Raw genomic sequence first — 21,267 nt, forward strand, 5'->3', positions numbered from 1 at the left:
TAAACATATGTTAGACTATTGTTTATTGATTACAGCTCTACCTTCAATACAATAATTCCAAGCAAGCTTGTCACCAAACTCCGAGACCTAGGACTCAACACCTCCCTCTGTAACTGGATCCTTGACTTTCTAACAAACAGACCGCAATCAGTGAGGATAGGCAGCAATACCTCCGGCACGATTATTCTCAACACTGGTGCCCCACAAGGCTGCGTCCTCAGCCCTGTACTTTACTCCCTATACACTCACGACTGTGTGGCCAGATTCTGCTCTAACTCCATCTACAAGTTTGCAGATGATACCACCGTTGCAGGCCGTATCTCAAACAGCGATGAGTCAGAGTACAGGAAGGAGATAGAGAGCTTAGTGGAATGGTGTCATGACAACAACCTTTCCCTCAATGTCAACAAAAGAGCTGGTCATTGACTTCAGGAAAGGGGGCGGTGTACATGTACCTATCTACATCAATGGTGCTGAGGTCAAGAGGGTTGAGAGCTTCAAGTTCCTGGGAGTGAACATCACCAACAGCCCTGGTGCCACGGCCAAGAAAGCTCACCAGCGCCTCTACTTCCTCAGGAGGCTGAAGAAATTTGGTTTATCCCCTTTGACTCTCACCAACTTTTACCGATGCACCATAGAAAGCATCCTATCGGGATGTATCACGGCTTGGTAGGGCAACTGCTCTGCCCAGGACCGCAAGAAGCTGCAGAGAGTTGTGGACACAGCCCAGCGCATCACGGACACCAGCCTCCCCTCCTTGGACTCTGTCTTTACCTCTCATTGTTTTGGTGTAGCAGCCAGCATAATCAAAGAACCCACCCACCCAGGACATCCTCTCTTCTCTCCTCTTCCATCGGGTAGAAGATACAGGTACCTGAGGGCACGTACCACCAGACTTAAGGACAGCTTCTACCCCACTGTGATAAGACTATTGAATGGTTCCCTTATACAATGAGATGGACTATGACCTCACGATCTACTTTATTGTGACCTTGCACCTTATTGCACTGCACTTTCTCTGTAGCTGTGACACTTTAATCTGTACTGTTATTGTTTTTACCTGTACTACCTCAATGCACTCTGTACTAACTCAATGTAACTGCACTGTGTGATGAATTGACCTGTACGATCGGTTTGTAAGACAAGCTTTTCACTGTACCTCGGTACAAGTGACAACAATAAACCAATACTAACCAATACCAATACCAAGAGCACCCAGATCATTCAGAACACCAGCATTGATCAGTCTCACTCTATTTAAGAAACAGCCTTTTTTTTCCCATTCTTCTTGCCAAAGTAGATAACCTCACACTTCCCCTCCATCTGCCATAATTATGCCCACTCACTTCACCTCTTTATTTCCCTTTGCATATGTTTTGTGTCTCCCTTACAACTTACTTGTCATCTACCTATGCATCATCAGCAAACTTCGATACACTGTTTTCCCAATATTTCTCCAATGATCTTGAAATGTGTGCAAGGTTGGAGTGGGGAGCTACACCGTCAGATACACAGACATCTTAGGAGATAGTAACTAACATGTGCAAAGAGTCCTTCGCATATAATTAATGAAGTTGATTCGTTTTGAGGACAAAGGAGCAAAAGTGAAACAAATAAAAATTAACCACAATCAATAGGGATTATTTGCAATGCCATTCCATGGATCTTTACAAAATAAAAATCTATCTTCTTGAATTAAAATCATAGCAAAGGCAAAGTCAGCAATATCACAGGACTATGTTCCTCTGGAAATCAGAAACCTCATCAATACAGACCGTATGAATTTATGTCATATGATCAGAATGTTGACTACTGCCTCAAGCAAGGATGAGTCTTTTTTTAATTTACTTTCTGAATCCTGGGATTGTTTAAGGCCAGCATTTACTGCCCATCCCTAATTGTGCTTGAAAAGTGGATGGTGAGCCATGTTCTTGAAACGCCGCAGTCCTTCTGGTGAAGGGGCTCCCACAGTGCTGTTGGATTCGTAGCTCCAGGATTTAGACCAAATGACAGTGAAGGACTGATGATATATTTTCAAGCTGAGATGGTGTACAACTTGGAAGGGAATCTGCAGGTGGTGGCGTCCCACCTGCTTGATGCCTTGTTCTTTTTGGTGATAGAGGTCACGGATTTGTAAGATGCTGTCAGAGTACCCTGGGTGAGTAACTGCAGTGCATTTTGTTCTGTACGGAGGAACTATTACAGTTCAATCGGAAAGTACGGTTTGAAAGGACTCAGAAATAAATTAATGCCATGGAGAAGGGAAAAATCAACACTATTATTACTCAGGTTGTGATGGATATTTTTTCATTATGTGACCAGCAAGCCATCAGACCACTGATCCATGGAAATATACAGGGGACTTTCAGTGACTCTGTGTCCAGCCCCCTGTTTCCCTTCCTCTCTCAGTTCCCTTCCTTCACTTACCACACCCTCTCTGCACCCTCTCTCTTCACTCACCACTTCCTTTTCAGTACCCTTCCCATTCTCTAGCCCCCACCTTAGTTGCCTGTCCCTCTCAGCTCCCTGCCCTCCACTTTCCTCAGTCTATCTCCTTCAATATCTTAAATACATCTACCGGATCTCCTCGCATCTTCCTCTGCTTCATGGAGAGCAACACCAGCTTCTCCAGCCTATCATATCTAAACTTCCTCATCCCCAGAACCATTTCAGTAAATCCCTTCTGCATCCCCTCAAAATGAAACAGGATTGAAAGAGGGAGGGGAATAGGATGGACAAGAAAGAAGGTGGGGAGAAGCTGGTGAAAAAAAGTGTTTTTGTGTGTGTGTGTACTTGTCCGTATGCATTTGTGTGTGTGTATTTGTGCTTGTACATGTGTGTGCACATGTACGTGTATACGTGTGCATGTATGTGTGTGCATGCACATACGAGTGCGCAATATGCACATGGGTGCATACATGTTTATATGTGTGCACACGTGTGCAAACAGGCATGTATTTGTGTATGCACATGTGCTTGTGTACGTGTGTGCATGGATGTCTGTCTCTAAGAGAGACCAAGCACAAGTCTATTCACGTATCCACAAATAGGTTTGTGCAGAGCCTGGTGTCCAGTCACCTTGGGTCTCCTTGCAATTGGATTAAGACTGTGTCAAGCCCCGTGTGGTAGCTGGTGTGCAATGGCCACCCCACCTTAAAAGAAATTGCGCACAGGCAACTTCCACTCCTCTGAACCAAGGGACTGCCTGAGAAGAAAAGCACAGAGCCCCAAAATGTGATTGGTAACCTTGGTGACACCATCACTGGCTGGATTGGTTCCAGTTGTTGATTAGTGGATATCAGGGCAGAAGTGTGGTCAGGACTCACACAAGCTGACCAATGAGACCACACCCAGACCCAAGGTAAAAAGGTCAGCTTTACTGCATCTGGTGGGTACAAACTGAAGCCTAAAGTTATAGAAGTAATACAGCAGCAAGGTGAACATAAAGAATGCCTAGGAGCTGAATCAGGCCACAGAACCAAATAGAAACAACGTCGGTATTTACAATCCCTGTGCCGCACACATTAATTTCATGGAAGAAATGGTGAAGGAATGACAATATATTTTAAAAGGAATCCAATTTACAGGGTTCAACAAAAGCAAAGAGTATACATTAAAGTATTTTATAACCCTATGAATTCCCCAGAGAGCTTCATAGACAATGAAAAAGCTTTGATATGTAGTCACTGCCGTGATGCAAGGAACATAGCAACCATTTGCACACAGAGAGATCCCAAACTGCACCGAACCAGTATGATTATCTGTTTTTGTCAGGTCATTCGCACACAGAAAGAACCCAACAACCTGCTCTTAATGGTGTTGGTTAGGGACAAGTATGTTGGGGCAAGGTGATGGTATAGAATTCACCTGTATTCCTTGAAAAGTGTGCCACAGGTACTTTATAGGTACCTGAGAGGACAGACAGGGTTAACAGCTAATCTGAAAGACAAGACCTCTGACAGTGCTGCATTCCCACAGCACTGAGACAAAGTATCATCCACAGAAATTGAATAAATAAATCAATCAAACAACTTGCATCTAATTCCAGTCATGTTGTTGTAGACATGCAAATGTCACCATAAATGGAATTTTAAATTGTATAAGGGGAGATCGTTGTGTTAAAAAAAGCTATTAAAAGATATAAATTAATGAATATTCAGAGAATTTTCCAGGATTTCATGTTTTGACCCGGTCACCAGATGAACATTGAGACGAAAGGAGAAAATGTTAAGACAATAGACCCGGGAAGGGAAATGAGTGAGCCAGCAAACAGGGAGCTCCAAAAGCCTGGCTCACTCCAGAACTAGGGACATTTATGCCTGTAACACAGCTAGGTTGAGATGCCAGAAGTGGAGGAACACAGAGGTGACATTTTTCCCAATTAAACGAGAAAACTTCTCTTCCCTTGCACAGTTCCAGGTTGGGATTAAATTAGCATTTCGGTCTCATTTACATTGAAACCCAGTTACATATTGTAAAGTAAGAGAATATTCCGCAAAAACACGTTCTACCAGCACTCTGCAAAATTAATTCTTCTGAGCCACAATGTACAAAAGGAAGTTAGGAGGAATTTATGAGTTCTAGAGAAAGCATAGAATGATTGTTTCCCAAGGGTCAGTACCAGGGCTTTGATGTTTAATGATAATTAGACTGGTGAAATTTAATGCAGGTGCAAAGTGAAGCATTTCTGGAGGAAGATTGGGGAAAGGCTCTATATTATAAAGGACACTATCATATAAAATGGGTGCAGGAACAGAGAGAATTGCATTATGCATGCATTAATCTTTGGAGATGGCAAGATGTTAAAAAAAAGTTATTAAAAATTGCATCCTGGCCTTTAAAATGGATTACAAGAAGAAATCATAGAGTCATACAGCACGGAAACAGGCCCTTCATTCACTAAATCCACACCCACATTAAGCACCCATTTACACTCACCCCGCACTAATTTCATTTTATTCTCTCCACATTCTCAACAACTCCCCCCAGATTCTACCACTCACCACACACACCAGGCACAATTTACGGTGGTCAATTAACCCACCAACCCACATGCAGGAGTTGCGGGAGGAAACCCAGACAGTCACAGAGAGAATGTGCAAACTCCACACAGGCAGCACCAAAGGTCACAGTTGAACCTGGGTAGCTGGAGCTATGAGGCAACAGCTGTGCCATTGCACTGCTTGACTGCAGTCTCGCCCACAATTTTACATTTAATTTTGTCACGTCACCACAGAAAGAACATGAAGACCTAAGAGAGGGCGGATAAAGAGCTTAATGGAATGGATCTGGTAATGAGACTTTAATTGTGGGGATTGACAGCAAGAGCTGAAATTGTCCTCCTGAAAACCAAGAAGGCTTTAAACCAACAAGTGCCGAGAGACAATGAATAAAGAGAAACTGCTTCTATTAGGGGAAGTGTTAAGAACCACATATTTAAAATGATTAGTTAAGAAACCAGGGATGACTCAAGGAAAGCCTCTCTCATGCGGTTCACAGGCATTATCTGGCTTTCACTGCCTGGAAGATTCAGTCGTCACGTTTGAAAGGGGATTTAACGAAAATACCTTCTAAATGAGTGTGGCCCACCATTTGGCATCACCGTGCTTGCCCAGCAGCCCCTCTGATTACACATATCATGTGCAAGGATGAGATTTATGTAAGTATGTGTTTGGCACACTGGTTCCCCATCAATATTCAGCAGTTGCGTTTTTCATATCAAATCTATTACCAAGCACAGTATTTTTGAATAGTAGGGAATTAAACATCTTGGCTGCTAACCATAATGGATGCGTGCATAAAGAAGGCATAAGGGAAAGAAAAATAGGATTGTTAATTAACAACATTCTCAAAGTTGATTTACATCCCTATCTTTCACATTACACTCTGGTAACAAAATATGACGAAAGCGTTGTGAGAATTTATTGCTTACTGCTGTTCGGCCCCTGTATTTCTCTCAGCAGATCCTTCAAGTGCAGCCCTAGCACAGAGAATTGGAGTCATCTGGTTTGAGGTGCGATCAGGCCGTGCAGTAGCTCTGTGCAACACTGGAAGGTGACAACTTAAATTCAATCTGTAATATTCAGCCCCTTTCTAAGCAAAGGACGCAGACCACAGCACAGAAAGAGGCTATTACGTCCATCAGACCAATGCTACTATTTCCCCTCATTGAGCGAGCGAGCCTCACTGTAGTTGAGCACTCGCATATTTCCCTCCTCTTCCAATGGTGATCAAGTTACCACGGCTGAGAGAGGTCGAGCTGGCGGTTCCCGTGCACAGCCTGGTACCTCCCTGTCTTACCTGGGCCACGGCGACCTGGGTCTGCTGCTGCTGCTGCTGGAGCTGCTGCTGGAGAAGCTGGATCTGGTGGTGAACCGAGAGCGGGGCGCCCGAGGGCAGCTGGCTGGCTGAAGGGAGCAGCATCTTGGGCGAGGCTGTCAGGATGCTCGGGGCTGTCATCTCTGAGCGCAAGAGAGGAGAAGGCGCATGAGAACCCTTATTAAAGGAGGGAGAAGGATCCATTCTTTTTTCTCATACATTTCCCAAATTAGTGAATCTTACTGCAGTCGGGCAACAAACAATCTGCTGGAGGAACTCAGCAGGTCGAGCAGCATCTGTGGGGGAGGGGGGGGGCGTGTGGGAGATGGGGGGAAGGAACTGTTGGTGTTTCGGGTCAAAACCCTGCACCAGTCCTGATGCAGGGTTTCAAGCTGAAATGCCAGCAATTCCTCCTCCCCCCCCCCCCCCCCACAGATGTTGCTCAACCCGCTGAGTTCCTCCAGCGGATTGCATGTTGCTCCAGATTCCAGCATCTGCAGTCTCCTTAGTGCAGCTGAGACTTGTTTCTGAGGTAGATTAGAATTCAGACCCTTACCAAAGAGTGTTCTGTGAAGGGATCAAGGTTGGAGTAGAGGGACGCGTATTTTAAACCTGCCCTTTCCCTCCAGATTCAATAAACTTATTCCTGGGAGTGGAGGAGGGAGATGTGTTCAGGCACATGAATGGACGAACGCAAGGTTTCAGTCTGTATCCCGACCTACAGACTGGGACACTACCATCAAGTAAACCTCAGCTTGATTGCAGATCACAAAGCAATGGTGTTAATTAGGTCAGTAAATTAGGCCAAAGGGCAGTCCTGTGTCCCCTGAAAACAATTGCCACAGATGTTGGACATCTGAAATCAAAATGAAAACACCCAGCAGGTTAGGCAGCCCCAGTGGAGAGAAGCAGAGTGAATGTTTTAAGTTGAAGACCCTTCGTCAAAACTGAGGAAATGGTATTCCTCCCTATATGCCCCTCATTCGTAGCTTTTGTTTATTTTCTCTCTCTCCAACTGCCCCCATTAACCTATCAACTGGATTATCAAGTTATTCCCAACTCAACCCTGCCCTCACCTATCACAGATATTTCCTCTGTCCCATCCATCCATCCCCCCACTTTCAATGCCACTTAAAACTATCTTTCCCTGTTCTAATGAAGGGCCTTCAGCCTAACTCCATTTCTCTTTGCACAGATGCTGCCCGACCCACTGAGTTCTTCCAACACATTTTCTGTTGCTCCAGATTCCAGCATCTGCAGTCTCTTGTGTCTCCACTGCACTACATTTGAGAGGCATTGAATAGGCAAGGCATAGAAGGATGCAGTCCTAATGCAGACTGGTGGGATAAGTGTAGATGTGTATGGATGTGGTGGGCCGAAGGACCTCTTTCTGTGTGGTACAACTCTGTGAACATATTCCTTTTTCCTAATTCTGTCTGTCCGGCTTCCAAAAGGTGGTGAAGGGCTCCTGAGGGCACCTCAGTACAGAGATTGGCACCCTGGCCTCGGATCTCCTTGGCGTCCACAATGCCAGGTTAATCCTAATTGCTGGCTATGAATCAAGCCATGTCTGAGGCCCCAAGTACCAGGCCCTTTGGTCTGGTTTTTACACACTTTCCTTTGCCTTTTGTACCATTGCAGCGTGCATGAAGAAACAGATATTCTGGGAAGAGTGGGCAGTGAGTGTCACAGTGCAACGAGGTCCAGTGATCTATTCATTGAATTGGGTCCACTGGTTCAGGGTTGGTGGCTGTTGTTCTGAAGGACTTTGGCTTGAGGTTAGAGAGTGGGATCTGGAGGGGAGGATTTACTGCGTGGTCTCTAAGGAACTTTGAAAATCAGGGCAGAAGAAGTCACGAGTTTGAAGTCATTGTGGGTTACTGCAGAAGGCGAAAGGAGTACTGAGGAGAGCAGGTAAGTAAGCACAGAGCTCGGACCTCGTCAGTGAGCCCCTTCATGATTCTGGAGACTGCAGGGCCGTCAAAACCCACCGGTTCACCCCAATGACAGGCATACCCTGGAGTAATATAGACTAATTTCCATGGCAATCTCTTGAAGGAGCACTACAAGAGATCATTAGATGTTTGCCTGACCCAAAAACCCCATCATTAGCACAAGTGCAAATCACAAACAGAAGTACCCGGATAAAATTTGACGCAGAAACGATAATAATCCACTCCAGGAATAAGAGCACAAAACTGAAATAAAAGTGGCAAGCATCTGAAATTCTACACCGATGTCTATTACGTTCAATATTCAGATGGTTGTTCCATCCAGTCTGTTGGACAACTATGATGCACTGCAAAAACAGAACACAGAGCTACCCTGAAGCTGAATGTTGCTCACCACACATAGTGTCATTATATGATCTGTAACAAACAATGAGTATTATTTCCTCTGTATAAATTGGAATGTCTGAATCCATTCTTGCATTGGTACAATTAAAAAAGAGCAGATAGCCTTGCATCCAAATGCATTAAATATTACATGAAACTAGTCCAGTATTCAATATAATTCCAGTTCTAGTGCATGAGTCATTGATCAGTGAGTGTCAATTTAAGCCAAACAGCACAAAGTGGCCTAATTTCACTGTTAACCAGGAGAGTCACAGGAGCTTTATCTCCAATAAAGTCTGGTAAAACACTTATTACTCAGATGAATTGCCTTTGTGCTTCTGATTTAGGTCTAGGAACTGCTAATGACAATTCTAATGGGTGATTATTTAATGAGCTTGCACTGCATGCCTCAGTCTGCTGCTTTCCCATTTAAGTTCAGAATGCAGAGGAATATCATTCAAAACATATTAAGCGTTTATTTTCTATTATACTGCTAAATGTAATTTGCAGACTTCAACATATTGTTTCCCCTACATTGCTTTTAAATTTTGTTCTGATTGTAAACTCAGGCAGAATATCAAGTAATTGCAATAACTTTGTATTAAAAGGTCTTCCCAAAGTCCTATAGAAAACATCTCATTCAAGGAAAACAAGCCTGAGACCAGAACTAAATAGGTTCCATTTCTGGCCTGAGCTAGGCTGACCCGTGTTTTCCATTTACCAGCCTGTTTGCCATTCTTTAGGCCAAACTACAGATTTTATCCGAGCCTGCAGATAATTGCAATCTTCCCATTCAGCTCCACAGATGTTCCATTTACGCATCTCATGGATTCAACTAATTATTTTGTTGCAAGAATGAACCTTCCATCAATTCTTAATCCTTTCCAGAAACACTGCTGTCACCTTTGTGAGGCTATATTACCCAGTTAGAAAGCATTAGATTAAAAAGTCACTGAAGTACAGGATTATGCTATTAGCTCAATAACCAGTGCTCCACCAATAGTTACAAAGCACTGCACAAAATAAAAATGACTACATTAGATAAACACCATAGCTTCAAGGCTTAAGTTTTGCACAATGACACTGGGATCCTTTCTGTCAAGTACACAGTCTTATAATGGAATTCTAGTCATTGTTCTATATTTCATACCAAAAAAGACAGTGATTGCTTTGTACATTCAAACAAAAGAGGTGGAAAACGACTCCGTGGTACAGATTGAATTCCACAACTTACGATTCTCTTATTAATTCTGAGCGAGTCATTCTCATTCACTGCCCAGTTAAGCATTCAGACTGTGTGAAAGTACAACACAATATGGGATAAACCCCCAGACACAATTAGTAACTTGCAAAATGACTTCTTCTGAAGATGAAAGATGGGTAAATCCAGCACATTGATAGTAGGTTTATTAACCAGGAGTTCAATTCACTGACTTCTGCAGCAGAAAATTGACTACAGTGCGCAAGGTCTAAAAAATACCATTTCACAGAACATCTTAAATAAAAATGGCAAGAGAAGTAAACAATTCTTGCAGTAGGTAGATAACCTTTATTCCAGATTTACTTCTTTAATTGAAATTAGTTTCTCAGTAGCAGTGGTGGGATTTGCTGAGGAACTCAGCAGGTAAGGCAGCATCTATGGAGGGAAATAAATAGTCGACGTTTCAGGTCGAGGCCCTTCATCAGGACTGGAAAGGAAGAGGGCAGAAGCCAGAATAAAAAAGGTGGGGGGAGGGGGGAGGAGCACAAGCTGGCAGGCGATAGGTGAGTCCGGGTGAGAGGGGGAAGGTAGGTGGGATAAAAGGGAGTGATGTGAGAAGCTGGGAGATGTGGGAAGCTGAAGAAGGAGGAATCTAGAAGGAGAGGACAGTAGACCATGAAATAAAGGGATGGAGGTGGAGAATAGGAGGGAGGAAGTGGGCAGGCCATGAGGGCAGAGAAGGGGTGAAGGGGCCACAGGAATGAAGGAAAACAAAGGGGGGTAAAAGGGGGAAAAACAGAGGGAAGGAGTTACCGGAAGTTACCCTCTGCTCTTCCACCTATCAGCTCTTAGCTTCTCACATCGTTCCCTTTCATCCTCCCTCCCTCGCCCACCTACTCCCCCCCCCCCCCCCCCCCCCCCACTTCACCGGGACTAACCTATCACCTGCCAGCCTGTGCTCCTCCCCCTCCCCCCACCTTCTTATTCTGGCTTCTGCCCTCTTCCTTTCCAGTCCTGATGAAGGGTCCTGACCCAAAATGTCGACTGTTCATTTCTCTCCATCGATGCTGCCCGACGTGCTGAGTTCCTCCAGCATTTTGTGTGTGTTGCTCCAGATTCCAGCATCTGCAGAATCTCTTGTGTCTGAGTTTATAGATCGCTTGTCCAGCCCTACAGATTATTGGTCAATAATATACGCTGACCTCTTGATTCGGAAGCTGACAAACACAAGCAGGAGGCTGTCTGCATTAGGGCAAAGACATCAGCAATGGACCCTTATTAAGTTAGTGGCTGAGTACTTTGTATAAGCTCCATCACAGAAGAACACACCAGGCGAACAGAGGAAAAGATTCTAGGATGTGTTCAAAGTTTCCTTGAAGAATTGCGACATTTCCCTGACTCTTGAGATTCTCTCTGGCCTATGCCTACGTCAAAGTGGGGAAGGAACATTCAGATATCAAAGACCTTGGGTCCCTGAGTTAGTAGGTCCCTGACCCCACTGAGTTTCCTCCAGCATTTTTTTGTGTATTGCTCCAGATTCCAGCATCTAGCATTTCCCTGGATTCATCTGGAGGGAAATAAACAGTCGACGTTTCGGCCTGAGACCCTTCATTAGGACACAATAAATTCTGCAGATGCTGGAATCTGGAGCAATACACAAAAAGTGCTGGAGGAACTCAGCAGGTCGGGCAGCATCTCTGGAGGGAAATTCCAGCATCTGCAGAATTTCTTGTGCCTCAGAAGACTGGTGTGGATCTTCTTATCTTACTTGATAATGTCAAACTGACCACTGCAATGCGGTGCATCACTGGGGCCATCAAGTCCATTCCAATACACTGGCCGTCAGTGCTGGCAGATTTTGCTGCCTCCATCTACCTTTTATGACAATGCTGCCATCCTCTGCAAAACCCAGCAATTCGAGAAAAGTAAACATCTCCCTCTTTCTACCAAAACCTTACCATCGCTTGAAATTATACAAGACCTTCTAAACCAGATATCTAATCTCCAGCAAGGCAATTTCAAACCCAGTGGAACTTGGAGAACTTTAGGAACTAGCAAGAGGTCACAAACAAGCATCTGGTGATAGAATAGCCACAGAGGTTTCTGGCTTTGATCTTCCATGTCGGGTATGAGCATCTCTGTACTGTCTCTGCAAAAGGTGTAGTAGATAGATTGATGAAAAGTAAGTTTTGTTTGATGTACAAGGTGAGAAGAAAGTCGTATTCAGAGTGTGACTCTGCTCATGAACAGATGACAGAGCACGTAATGATTCACTGCCCAATGTGCAAATATAAGGGAAGTACAGCAGAAATACCACCTGCCAATCAGCCACACAAACAAAGGAATGGAACAGGAAGCCTTTCCTTTACATTCCCTCTTCCTCCAAATCCACAAAGCAGGCATAAATTCATACCATACCACTGCACTGATTTGGAAGAGGGGACTAACTGTAACATATTGAAGTCTGCTGATAATACAAAGCAATGTGGTAGCGTGAGTTGTGAGGAGGACGCAGAGAGGCTTCAAGGGGATATGGAGAGGGTAAGTGAATGAGCATGGACTTGGCAGGTGGAAAATAATGTGGGAAAATGTGTAGTTATCCGCTTTGAAAGGGAAAGGAGTACTTTTTTTTTAAATAGTGAGAGTTTGAAAGGTGTTCAGAGGGACCTGGGCATTCTTATGCAAAGATCACTGAAAGCTAACATGCAGGTTCAGTAAGTAATGAGGACAGTAAATGGTGTGTTGGCCTATATTGCAAGAGGATTTGAGTACAGGATTAGTGACATCTTACTGAAATTATAAAAAGTCCTAGTGAGACCGTTCCTGGAAAATTGCATACAAGTCTGATCTCCCTACTTCAGCAAGGATGATGCTCCAGCCAAGAAAGCACATCAACACCTCTACTTCCTCAGAAGGTTAAAGAAATCCAGCAGGTCCCTGATGACTCTTACCAATTTTTTACAGACGAACCACAGAAAACATCCTACCTGGATGCATCACAGCTCGGTATGGCAATGTCTCTGACCAAGACTGCAAGAAGTTGCAGAGAGCTGTGAACGCAGCCCAGTCCATCACGCAAACCAGCCTCCCATCCATTGACTCAAACTACACTTTCCCGCTGCCTCGAGAAAGCAGCCAACGTAATCAAGGGCCTCTCCCACCCCAGTCATCCTCTCTTCTCCCCTCTTGTCGGGCAGAAGATAAAAAAAGCTCCAAAGCATGTACCACCAGACTCAAGGATGGCTTCTATCCCACTGTTATCAGACTCTTGAACTGACCTCTCATATTCTAGGAATGAACTCTTGACCTCCCAATCTACCTCGCTGTGGCCCTTGCACTTTATTTGTTTACCTGCACTGCGCTTTCTCTGTAGCGGCAACACTACATTCTGGTTTCTTTTACTACCTCGATATACTTATGTATGGAATGATCTGTCTGAATGGTTGCAAACAAAAGTTTTTCACTGTATGTCGGTGCATGTGACAATAATAAGCCAATAGGATAGCCTTTGTAATGGAGGAAGTCCAACAAAGATTCACCAGATTAATTACTGGATGGGTAGGGTGTGGTGGCAGCTGTTGGATGAGGCGAGTTGAAGCAGGCTGGGCCTATACTCTCTCAAGTTTAGAAGAATTAGAAGTGATCTCATTGAAATGTACAAAATTCTTACTCGGTTTGACAGGGCGATGTGGTGCTGATGTTTCCGCTCACTGGGTTGTCTGGAATCAGCGGTCTCAACATATGGGGTTGGCCATTTAGACAGAGGTGACAGGAAATAAGAGATAAATGTACTCCCTAATGTTAAAAGAATCAAGGAAATTGGGGAGAAGACAGAAACGGGCACTGAAGCGCATGATCAGCCATGAGCACGTTGAGTGGCGGAACAGGGCTGAATGGCCTACTCCTGCTCCTTTTCCCCATGATTCTAGATCTCTAAGCCCAGAGGTATCTTTTACATCCGGCCAAACATGAGTGTGAGTGTAAATGTTCGAGAGTGAGAGAGACACAAGAAGTCCATGCCGACCATCAAGCACAAATATACAAAAAGAAAAAAAACAAAATCGGAGGGAGGTTTCAAGGACATGAGTACCGATGCTTGGTAAAACCTGCCAAGGAGAAAGAGAGTGGAAGAACTGAGAAACAGACAGCAAAGCTATCAAAGTGGATACTGGATGATAGTTGCAAAGGTCATGGGTGAGAGAATAAGCAGGAACGTGCAGCGACCCTTCATTGTTCCTGCTGGGTCGACGTTCCTGTGCAAGAGGAAAAAATTTGCAGGAAGGTGCACACAAAGAGAAAGTAGTGAAAAATAATAAAGAGCATGACAGGGGCCATCGATTGAGGTATAAATCACACAGCCATATTGTTCTGATTAAATTCCACAGCTGAGCACAGTGGCCAGTGAATTGAGACTCTATAAATATCATTCCCAGCTGCAGCTTAATTAACTAGTGCACATTTGGGCGTTATATTACAGGACAGCCTCCAATCACTAGAACCGCAGCAGTTTTCTTAAAGCTGAGCCCTCCCTCTTTAACCCATGGGTGGGTCGAGTAAAAGCAGAAGATGGTGTGCTGGGCAGAGTGAGGGGAAGAGATGGGTGCTAATTCTACCAAGGCAAAGATTGTGGTCGGTCAGAGTCAGCACGGTGGAATTTTGCACCAGCAGCAGCTCTTTCAATGTAATACTGCCACCACATTGTCATTACAGACACCCAGCAGGACCGAGGACAAGAGGATTTACCCCAATAGCATTGAAGCTAGGACATTGATCACAGAACTACGGGAAACTCTGCAAGGGGACTTTTCAGAGGGGCTTGGATGGGCACACGAATGAGAGGAAAATAGAGGGATATGGACATTCTGTAGGTAGAAGGGAATAGCTATGTCGGCACAACATTGTGGGCCGAAGGGCCTGTTCTGTGCTGTACTGTTCTATGTAAAAGGCACATCACTTTATTAAACAATTGAGACATCCACGGTAGAGTGGATTTCATGTCTTCCACCTTCTACTGGTAGTGTCATCTCATATCTGTTCTGACAGCTCAAACTAATCACGTGTGATAAGGCTCCTGCTGTTGTGCTGTGCTGGTTCAGGTGGAGTTCAGTTACAAGTTCATGTCAATGAAATCTACTGTTGAGAAATTCAATTGCATAATACTGCATTTTGTTTTCAGTGCTTTGCAACTGAAAATTGATTTTCTTTCCCCCCAGACTGAAACACAGGAACAACTATATCAAGGTTGTTTAGCTCCACACTATAACTTTGCCAAGGTACTCCAACCTTCGGGACTCTGTGCCCCATTCATTGAGAACTGCAAGCTAGTCCGCTCCTGCGATGAATCCATGCATGCCTACCTGACCATCCACTATGCCTCGCAATTGGTTAAATACACAAAAAGTGCTGGAGGAACTCAGCAGGTCAGGCAGCATCCATAGAGGGAAATAAACAGTCTCGGGCAGAAACCTTAGGGTCGACTGTTTATTTCCCTCCATGGATGCTGCCTGACCTGCTGAGTTCCTCCAGCACTTTTTGTGCATTGCTCCAGATTCCAGCATCTGCAGAATTTTTTTGTATCTTCACAATTGGTTAAAACTGGTTTTCCAAAAGCATCGCTGTTGGGTAAATTTCAAGACATCAGAAATACTACTAAATAACACTGCAATTTTTACTGAATCTCGAAGTCAAAATTTCCTCCAAGTTTCGAAATGGGATTCACAGCATTATCCTCAGTTGAAGCCCTCATAACCTTTGTTTGACTTTGTGCCCTGAATTTTCTCCTAGTAGGAATGATTGGTTGAGTGAGACAATTTGCTTAATCCAATATTTGTATGAAGAACTCTCAGATCTTGTCAGCTGGCAGAGTTTGAGCTATGTAGTTATACCTGGGAAATATAATCTACTCAATTAAATTGGCGGAATAAAACTGGATTCTTTCCTTCACCGTCTCTTCCTGCCTATTCTATCCCATTGTAGAAAAGTTTGAAACCACCCCTGTCAGAATATGTTCCCACAGGAACCAAGTAGCCTTGTTTCGTAGAGTTATACAGCATAGAAGCAGGCTCTTCGGCCCATCAAGTCTATGCCAACCACAAATATACACTAATCCTGCACTAATCCCATTTTGTTCTCTTTTCCGTCAATTCTTCCCAGATTCTATGCACTCATTGACACACCAAGGGCAATTTACAGTGGTCAATTAACCTACCAACCCACATATCTTTGGGGTTTGGTAGCAAACTGGAGCAGCCAGAGGAAACCCACATGGTCAAAAGGAGAGCATACAAACTGCACACACGCAGCACCAGAGGTTGGGATTGAACCTGGGCCGCTGGAGTTGTGAGACAGCAGCTTTACTAGCTCCCCATTCAGTAGGCATGGACCTGTAAGTGAGTGATGACCAGTTATTTGGCCTCGGGTGGGGCCATCCCAATGGAACGTGCTTTTATCTGACAGCAGTGCTCATGGGCTTTGAGTGGGACTCGTTGCTTAGTAACAAACATTGGGAATCCTATATGCTTTTGATTAAGAAAATTTCTCAGAAAACACCCAGTTCTGGCATTGGAGTGAAAGCAGTTTCCAGGGCTTTGTCAACAACCCTAAGATATTTAGGTCAGATATAGCACCTGGCTATGACAAAATTCACTCTAAGAGGCTTTAACTCTGGTCTTCCAGCAATGCATCTCCTATTATGCAAACATCATTAAGGCCTCATTGCAAAAAGCCAATATTGTACTCAAAGGATTGTTCTGCACTGTGAACCTGTGCACAGGAACTGGATCAAGATTGCACCTACGAGTTTCATTTACAGCTGGCAAAGCTTTCATTCCCAGCATCAGGCCTGGTCTAAACCCAGTCCCCAGAGATGATGAGCTGACATGATATCCTTCTGTGCCACATGGAGCTGCAAGTGGCCTCTTATCACCACCAATACATCCCAGCCCTCTGCCACCATTCCCAGAACTTAAACACACACAACCTGTTCCATCGCATGTAAGGATTGCTGAGCTGTTTCTACAAATATTCATACACAAAGACTTCAATGAATGGAAATAATAATTATAGAGCCATACAGCCCACTGAGCCCATGTCGACCATCAAGCACCCACTTGCACCCGCCTCCACCCCTTTCCTGGCCCATATTGGCCAAAGTATGATGAGTGCATCTTGTTCTGGGGCACTCTTTTCAGCTGCTTTGAACTTTGAAGCCCAGAGTCTACGTGTCTAACTATTTATAATGAAGGTGTAACGAAACCCCTTGCAGTCACTGCAGTAATACAGTAGTTTGCCTGAAATTTCTATTATTCTGTTTACTTCCTTCAGATACCAAGCTAGGGTACAGACTGTGCATCACACTCAGCAATCAGATCGTTTGAAATGTGCTCATACAGGGCTTTTCCCTTAATGGAAATAACAGAGTGGGAAATAGTTCCTGCCAAAGTTGGCCTGTGTAAAATATATGCGTATTAATAAATCGATTCTGTGTTGTTTAAAACTAATTCACTGAGATTCTGTACTTTCAACCCACCCACAAAGAGTCTATTTTTACATGCTGATTTTTATTTTTCCTATTGTTCATTCCTATCCAGGGTCCGTCTGAATTTATTAATTGCACAGCGAAAATTACTTGGAATGCCTAAGTACTGCTATTCACACTTTTAATTAGCTTGGAGCTACCCAGATGCATGTTTAAACATCTTAAATGTTATTGCAGGGAAAGGAGGCTTGGATGGAAGCCACAGATTAAGTAGCCAACTTTAAAAGTTGATTCTGTGTGTGAAGCTATGTGATAAATGACCTAGTAACTGGGTTTCAGCAGTTGTTCAGCTTTCCTTGTGTATTTCAAACAACTCCTCTTCATTCCCCTCCCTCTGATTTACAGATCAAATATTACTTATCAAATCCATTCACTTGATTTATGGCTCTCTGTAACTGAGGGTTAAAAAAACTAATTGAAAGTCAGATGTGTTTGGAGGAACTGGCTTGGTATCTTGGAGGAAGTGGACAGAATAATAGAAATCTCGGGTGAACTACTGTACTGCTGCAGTGACTGCAAGGGCTTTTCCTACACCTTCATAATAAATAGGGACACAAGTACTTTAGGCTTCAAAGTTTAAAGCGTCTGAAAAGAGCAGAAATAGGAAAAGTTTTCGCTGGTGAGTGGGACGAAGTAGAATGGAGGAGACATTTCTTCCAACAGGCCAGAGCTGAGAGATTGTTGATCATCCCATCCCATAAACAACTATCCCTAAATTGACCCTACTCCCATCTCAGACAGAGTGAGTTCACATCAATTTAAATCCATTTAGCTACCAGAATCTAGAGAAAGAAAATATAACCTGTTGTCTTAGAGCATGAGAAAACATTGGTTTTTTTTTGGGTGACACAATTAAAAAAATATTACTGGAGATACTCAGCAGGTTAGGCAGCATCTGTGCGGAGAATAACTGAACCTGATATGTTGATGCTGTTTCTCTCTCTGCAGATGCTGCCTGACCTGCTGAGTCCCTCCATCGTTTTCTGTTTTTATTTCAGATTTTGAGTATTTGCTGTTTTTGCTTTCTAATTTTTTTAAAAAATTGAATGCGCCTCCTCCCACCTTCCTTCATCCCACCCTTTCAGCCTATTCCTCTCTCTTTCTCAGGCTTAGCTACTTTCCCATGTAATGCATTGTTGTTATTGTTTTAAAGGGGTATTTTTGTTTTACATAGAGAGTGACTGATGTGTAGAACTCGCTGGCAGAGGAGATGGTGGAATCAGATACAAACAGTATACTTAAGAGGCACTTAGTCATACACTGGCAGGGCACTGAAGAACACGGTCCTCATGGGGGCAAATGGGAATGGTATAGCTGGAAAAGGTCAGTATGGACGTGGTGGGCAGAAGGGCCTGTTTTTATGCTGCATAACTCCGTGACTAAACGGGGAAAACATTTTTATTGGCAGAATGTGACCACACAGCATGACACCAGCCACAAAATCTTTCGTCACCCAACCCTTTCACTTGGAACTGCACTGTGGGTGAAATTTCATCAGGCCTTTCATGTTAATTACCCATGGGGTAATTTCCCACTGTCTAGTAAAGCTGATTGCAGCATCTCTCCATTCAGGTTGCCATCGTGCATTTTACAGCTGAGCCTACGCTTCTCCACATCACCAACCATTAGGTGATGAACCCATGCCCATTAAAGGCAGCAATATTGTCCACTGATTTACACAAAGGAAACATGTCTAGCTGGGATTCCTCACTGAGAACAACTCCTGCTGCCACTAATCAAGTGGCTTTTAATTTCATGCTGCAGTACGCCTGTTTTTTTTTAAGCTCATCAGGCAGTGCTCAGCGGGCCAGAGTCTTTGTGCCAGGAGCATTTCAGAGACAGAGGGGCTACCACCTCTTAACCTGGGAACAACCTGCTCAACTACAGTGAGCTTGCACTGCAGGCTCGCGCAATCTATCTTCCGTAGTTTCCGTGGAGCCTGCAAGTCAGATTGGCTGAGGATGGTTCCTGTTCATGACTATTTATAACTCAGATCGATTTGTCCCCTCAAAATCTTGTGTCCCATGAATGCATCAAGGCTCTTCTCACACAGCATTTCTTTGTTTTGTGAAAAACTCCAGTTCTTTGTACCACATACAGAGATATAGCACGGAATCAGGTCCTTCAGCCCACCAAGTCTGGGCCAACCACCAACCATCCACTTTTACACCAATGCTACGCTAACCCAACTTTTTAATCCTCCCCACATTCCCATCAACTCCTTCCCAAAATCTACCTCTCACCTACACACTCGGGGCAATCTACAGTAGCCAAATCAAACTACCAATCCACACATTTTTGGATGTGTGAAGAAAGCGGAGCACCTAGAGCAAACCCACACGGTCACAGGGAGAACATACAAATTCCACATGGACAGTACTGGAGGCCAGGATTGAATCAGAGTCACTGGGGCTGTGAGGCTGTGGCTCTACTGGCTACACCACTGTGCTGCCCTCTTACAAACTGAAAGAGTCTTTTCCACCATTTACCCTTGTAGGGAAGTTTATCTGTACCTTGTTCCTATTACACTTAAATGCTGGGATGCAAGAATGGAGTGGCAACAAGATGGCACCAAGATGGCACCAGTCTAATGTTAGATTTGTCACTCCACTTTATAATGAAATATGTAACCAAAATTGCCCTAAGGTAGTATTCTGGGACTCGTATCTATTTAAAAAATATTACACTATAACTGAGCCAAACCAAAATACCCTGAGGTAATCTTCAGAAAATTTGCATTAGCAGAGCTTAATTTCCAGGAAAGCTCCCTTGGGAGTTTGCTGATCATTATTTAGAAAGAAAATGTAAGCAATTTGCTCCATGTGTCCTGTGGATCAACAAATATGTGAACAAGGCCAGCTAGATTGCTGATTCCGTCTTGAGGGTAAAGTGTTTTGGACCGGTTTTAACAAAGAATCAGTAGTGTAATGTTAGTTGACTATGTTAGTGAGGGAGCCCAGTGCTTAAGGATGCAAAGCACGTTTAGAATACACAATCAAAGAGTATGTTGAGAAGGCAGGCAGATAGTGTTTATCAATAATAGGGGACAGGTTAGCTTGCAAACTACAAGATTTGTATTCAAACAGTTCCCTCAAAGTTAGGAATCAATAGGCATGTAACACAAGGATCTTTCCTGCCTCATGTAAGACTGAAGTTCCAGTTTCCTCCACACCCAGAAAATGCATGGATTGGTAGGTTGATTTGTCCATTGTAAATTTCTGCTAGGGTGTATGTGAGAGGAAATACCTGCGAAGCAGTTGATGGGAACGCTGGGAAAATAGAATGGATTAGCATCGGATTAGGGTAAAGATGGTTGGATGATGTCGCTGCAGACTGAGTGAGCCTTGGGCCTGTTTCCGTGCTATATTTCTCTAAATGGAGGAAAGAATTGGAATTCTTCACAATGGGATGATGCATTGCTCAGCCTTCTAATGACCAATCAGTGACTTCTGGTGAGGGAGGTCTCCACTCCTCCCTTGTATTATTTAACTAAAGCCCCTCACAAGGGAAGTCTGGTGCAGAAGTAGCTGACATGTTAGCCCTTCTGAAGAGCAGAGTTGCTGTGGTTCAAAAGAGCTCTGCCTCCTGAAAATCAGATAACAGCCTTGGTAACCAAGTGCTTCTCAGCAAGATAGGTGAAGGACAGTCACTGGTTAATGAACAATGTGGTCTACATTTCACTGAACCTGCTGATAATGGATTGGTCAATCTGGTTCAGTGACCTTAAGGTATAACCTGATTGTTTAGGTACTGGAGGTCTTCCTCCTCATTCCCCAGGTTCAATGGTGAGTAACCATGTCAGGCAGGGTGGGGACAACACTCACTGGGTAATTACTTGGAGGCTTACTCCCATTTAACTGCACTCCTACTCTCCT

The 21,267-nt window shown here is 44.0% G+C and overlaps 1 protein-coding gene across 1 annotated transcript in view; it reads right to left on the minus strand.

The window, feature by feature from the left end:
• nos1apa (nitric oxide synthase 1 (neuronal) adaptor protein a) overlaps nucleotides 1–21,267 on the minus strand; it is a 318,651-nt gene that overhangs the window by 13,144 nt on the left and 284,240 nt on the right. Inside the window, exon 9 of the mRNA XM_052012652.1 lies at nucleotides 6,301–6,452. Coding sequence (XP_051868612.1) covers nucleotides 6,301–6,452 — 152 coding nt within the window. The remainder of the gene's footprint in view (nucleotides 1–6,300; nucleotides 6,453–21,267) is intronic.

This window comes from Pristis pectinata, chromosome 3 (assembly GCF_009764475.1).
Source record: "Pristis pectinata isolate sPriPec2 chromosome 3, sPriPec2.1.pri, whole genome shotgun sequence".
NCBI classification, from domain to species: Eukaryota; Metazoa; Chordata; class Chondrichthyes; order Rhinopristiformes; family Pristidae; genus Pristis; species Pristis pectinata.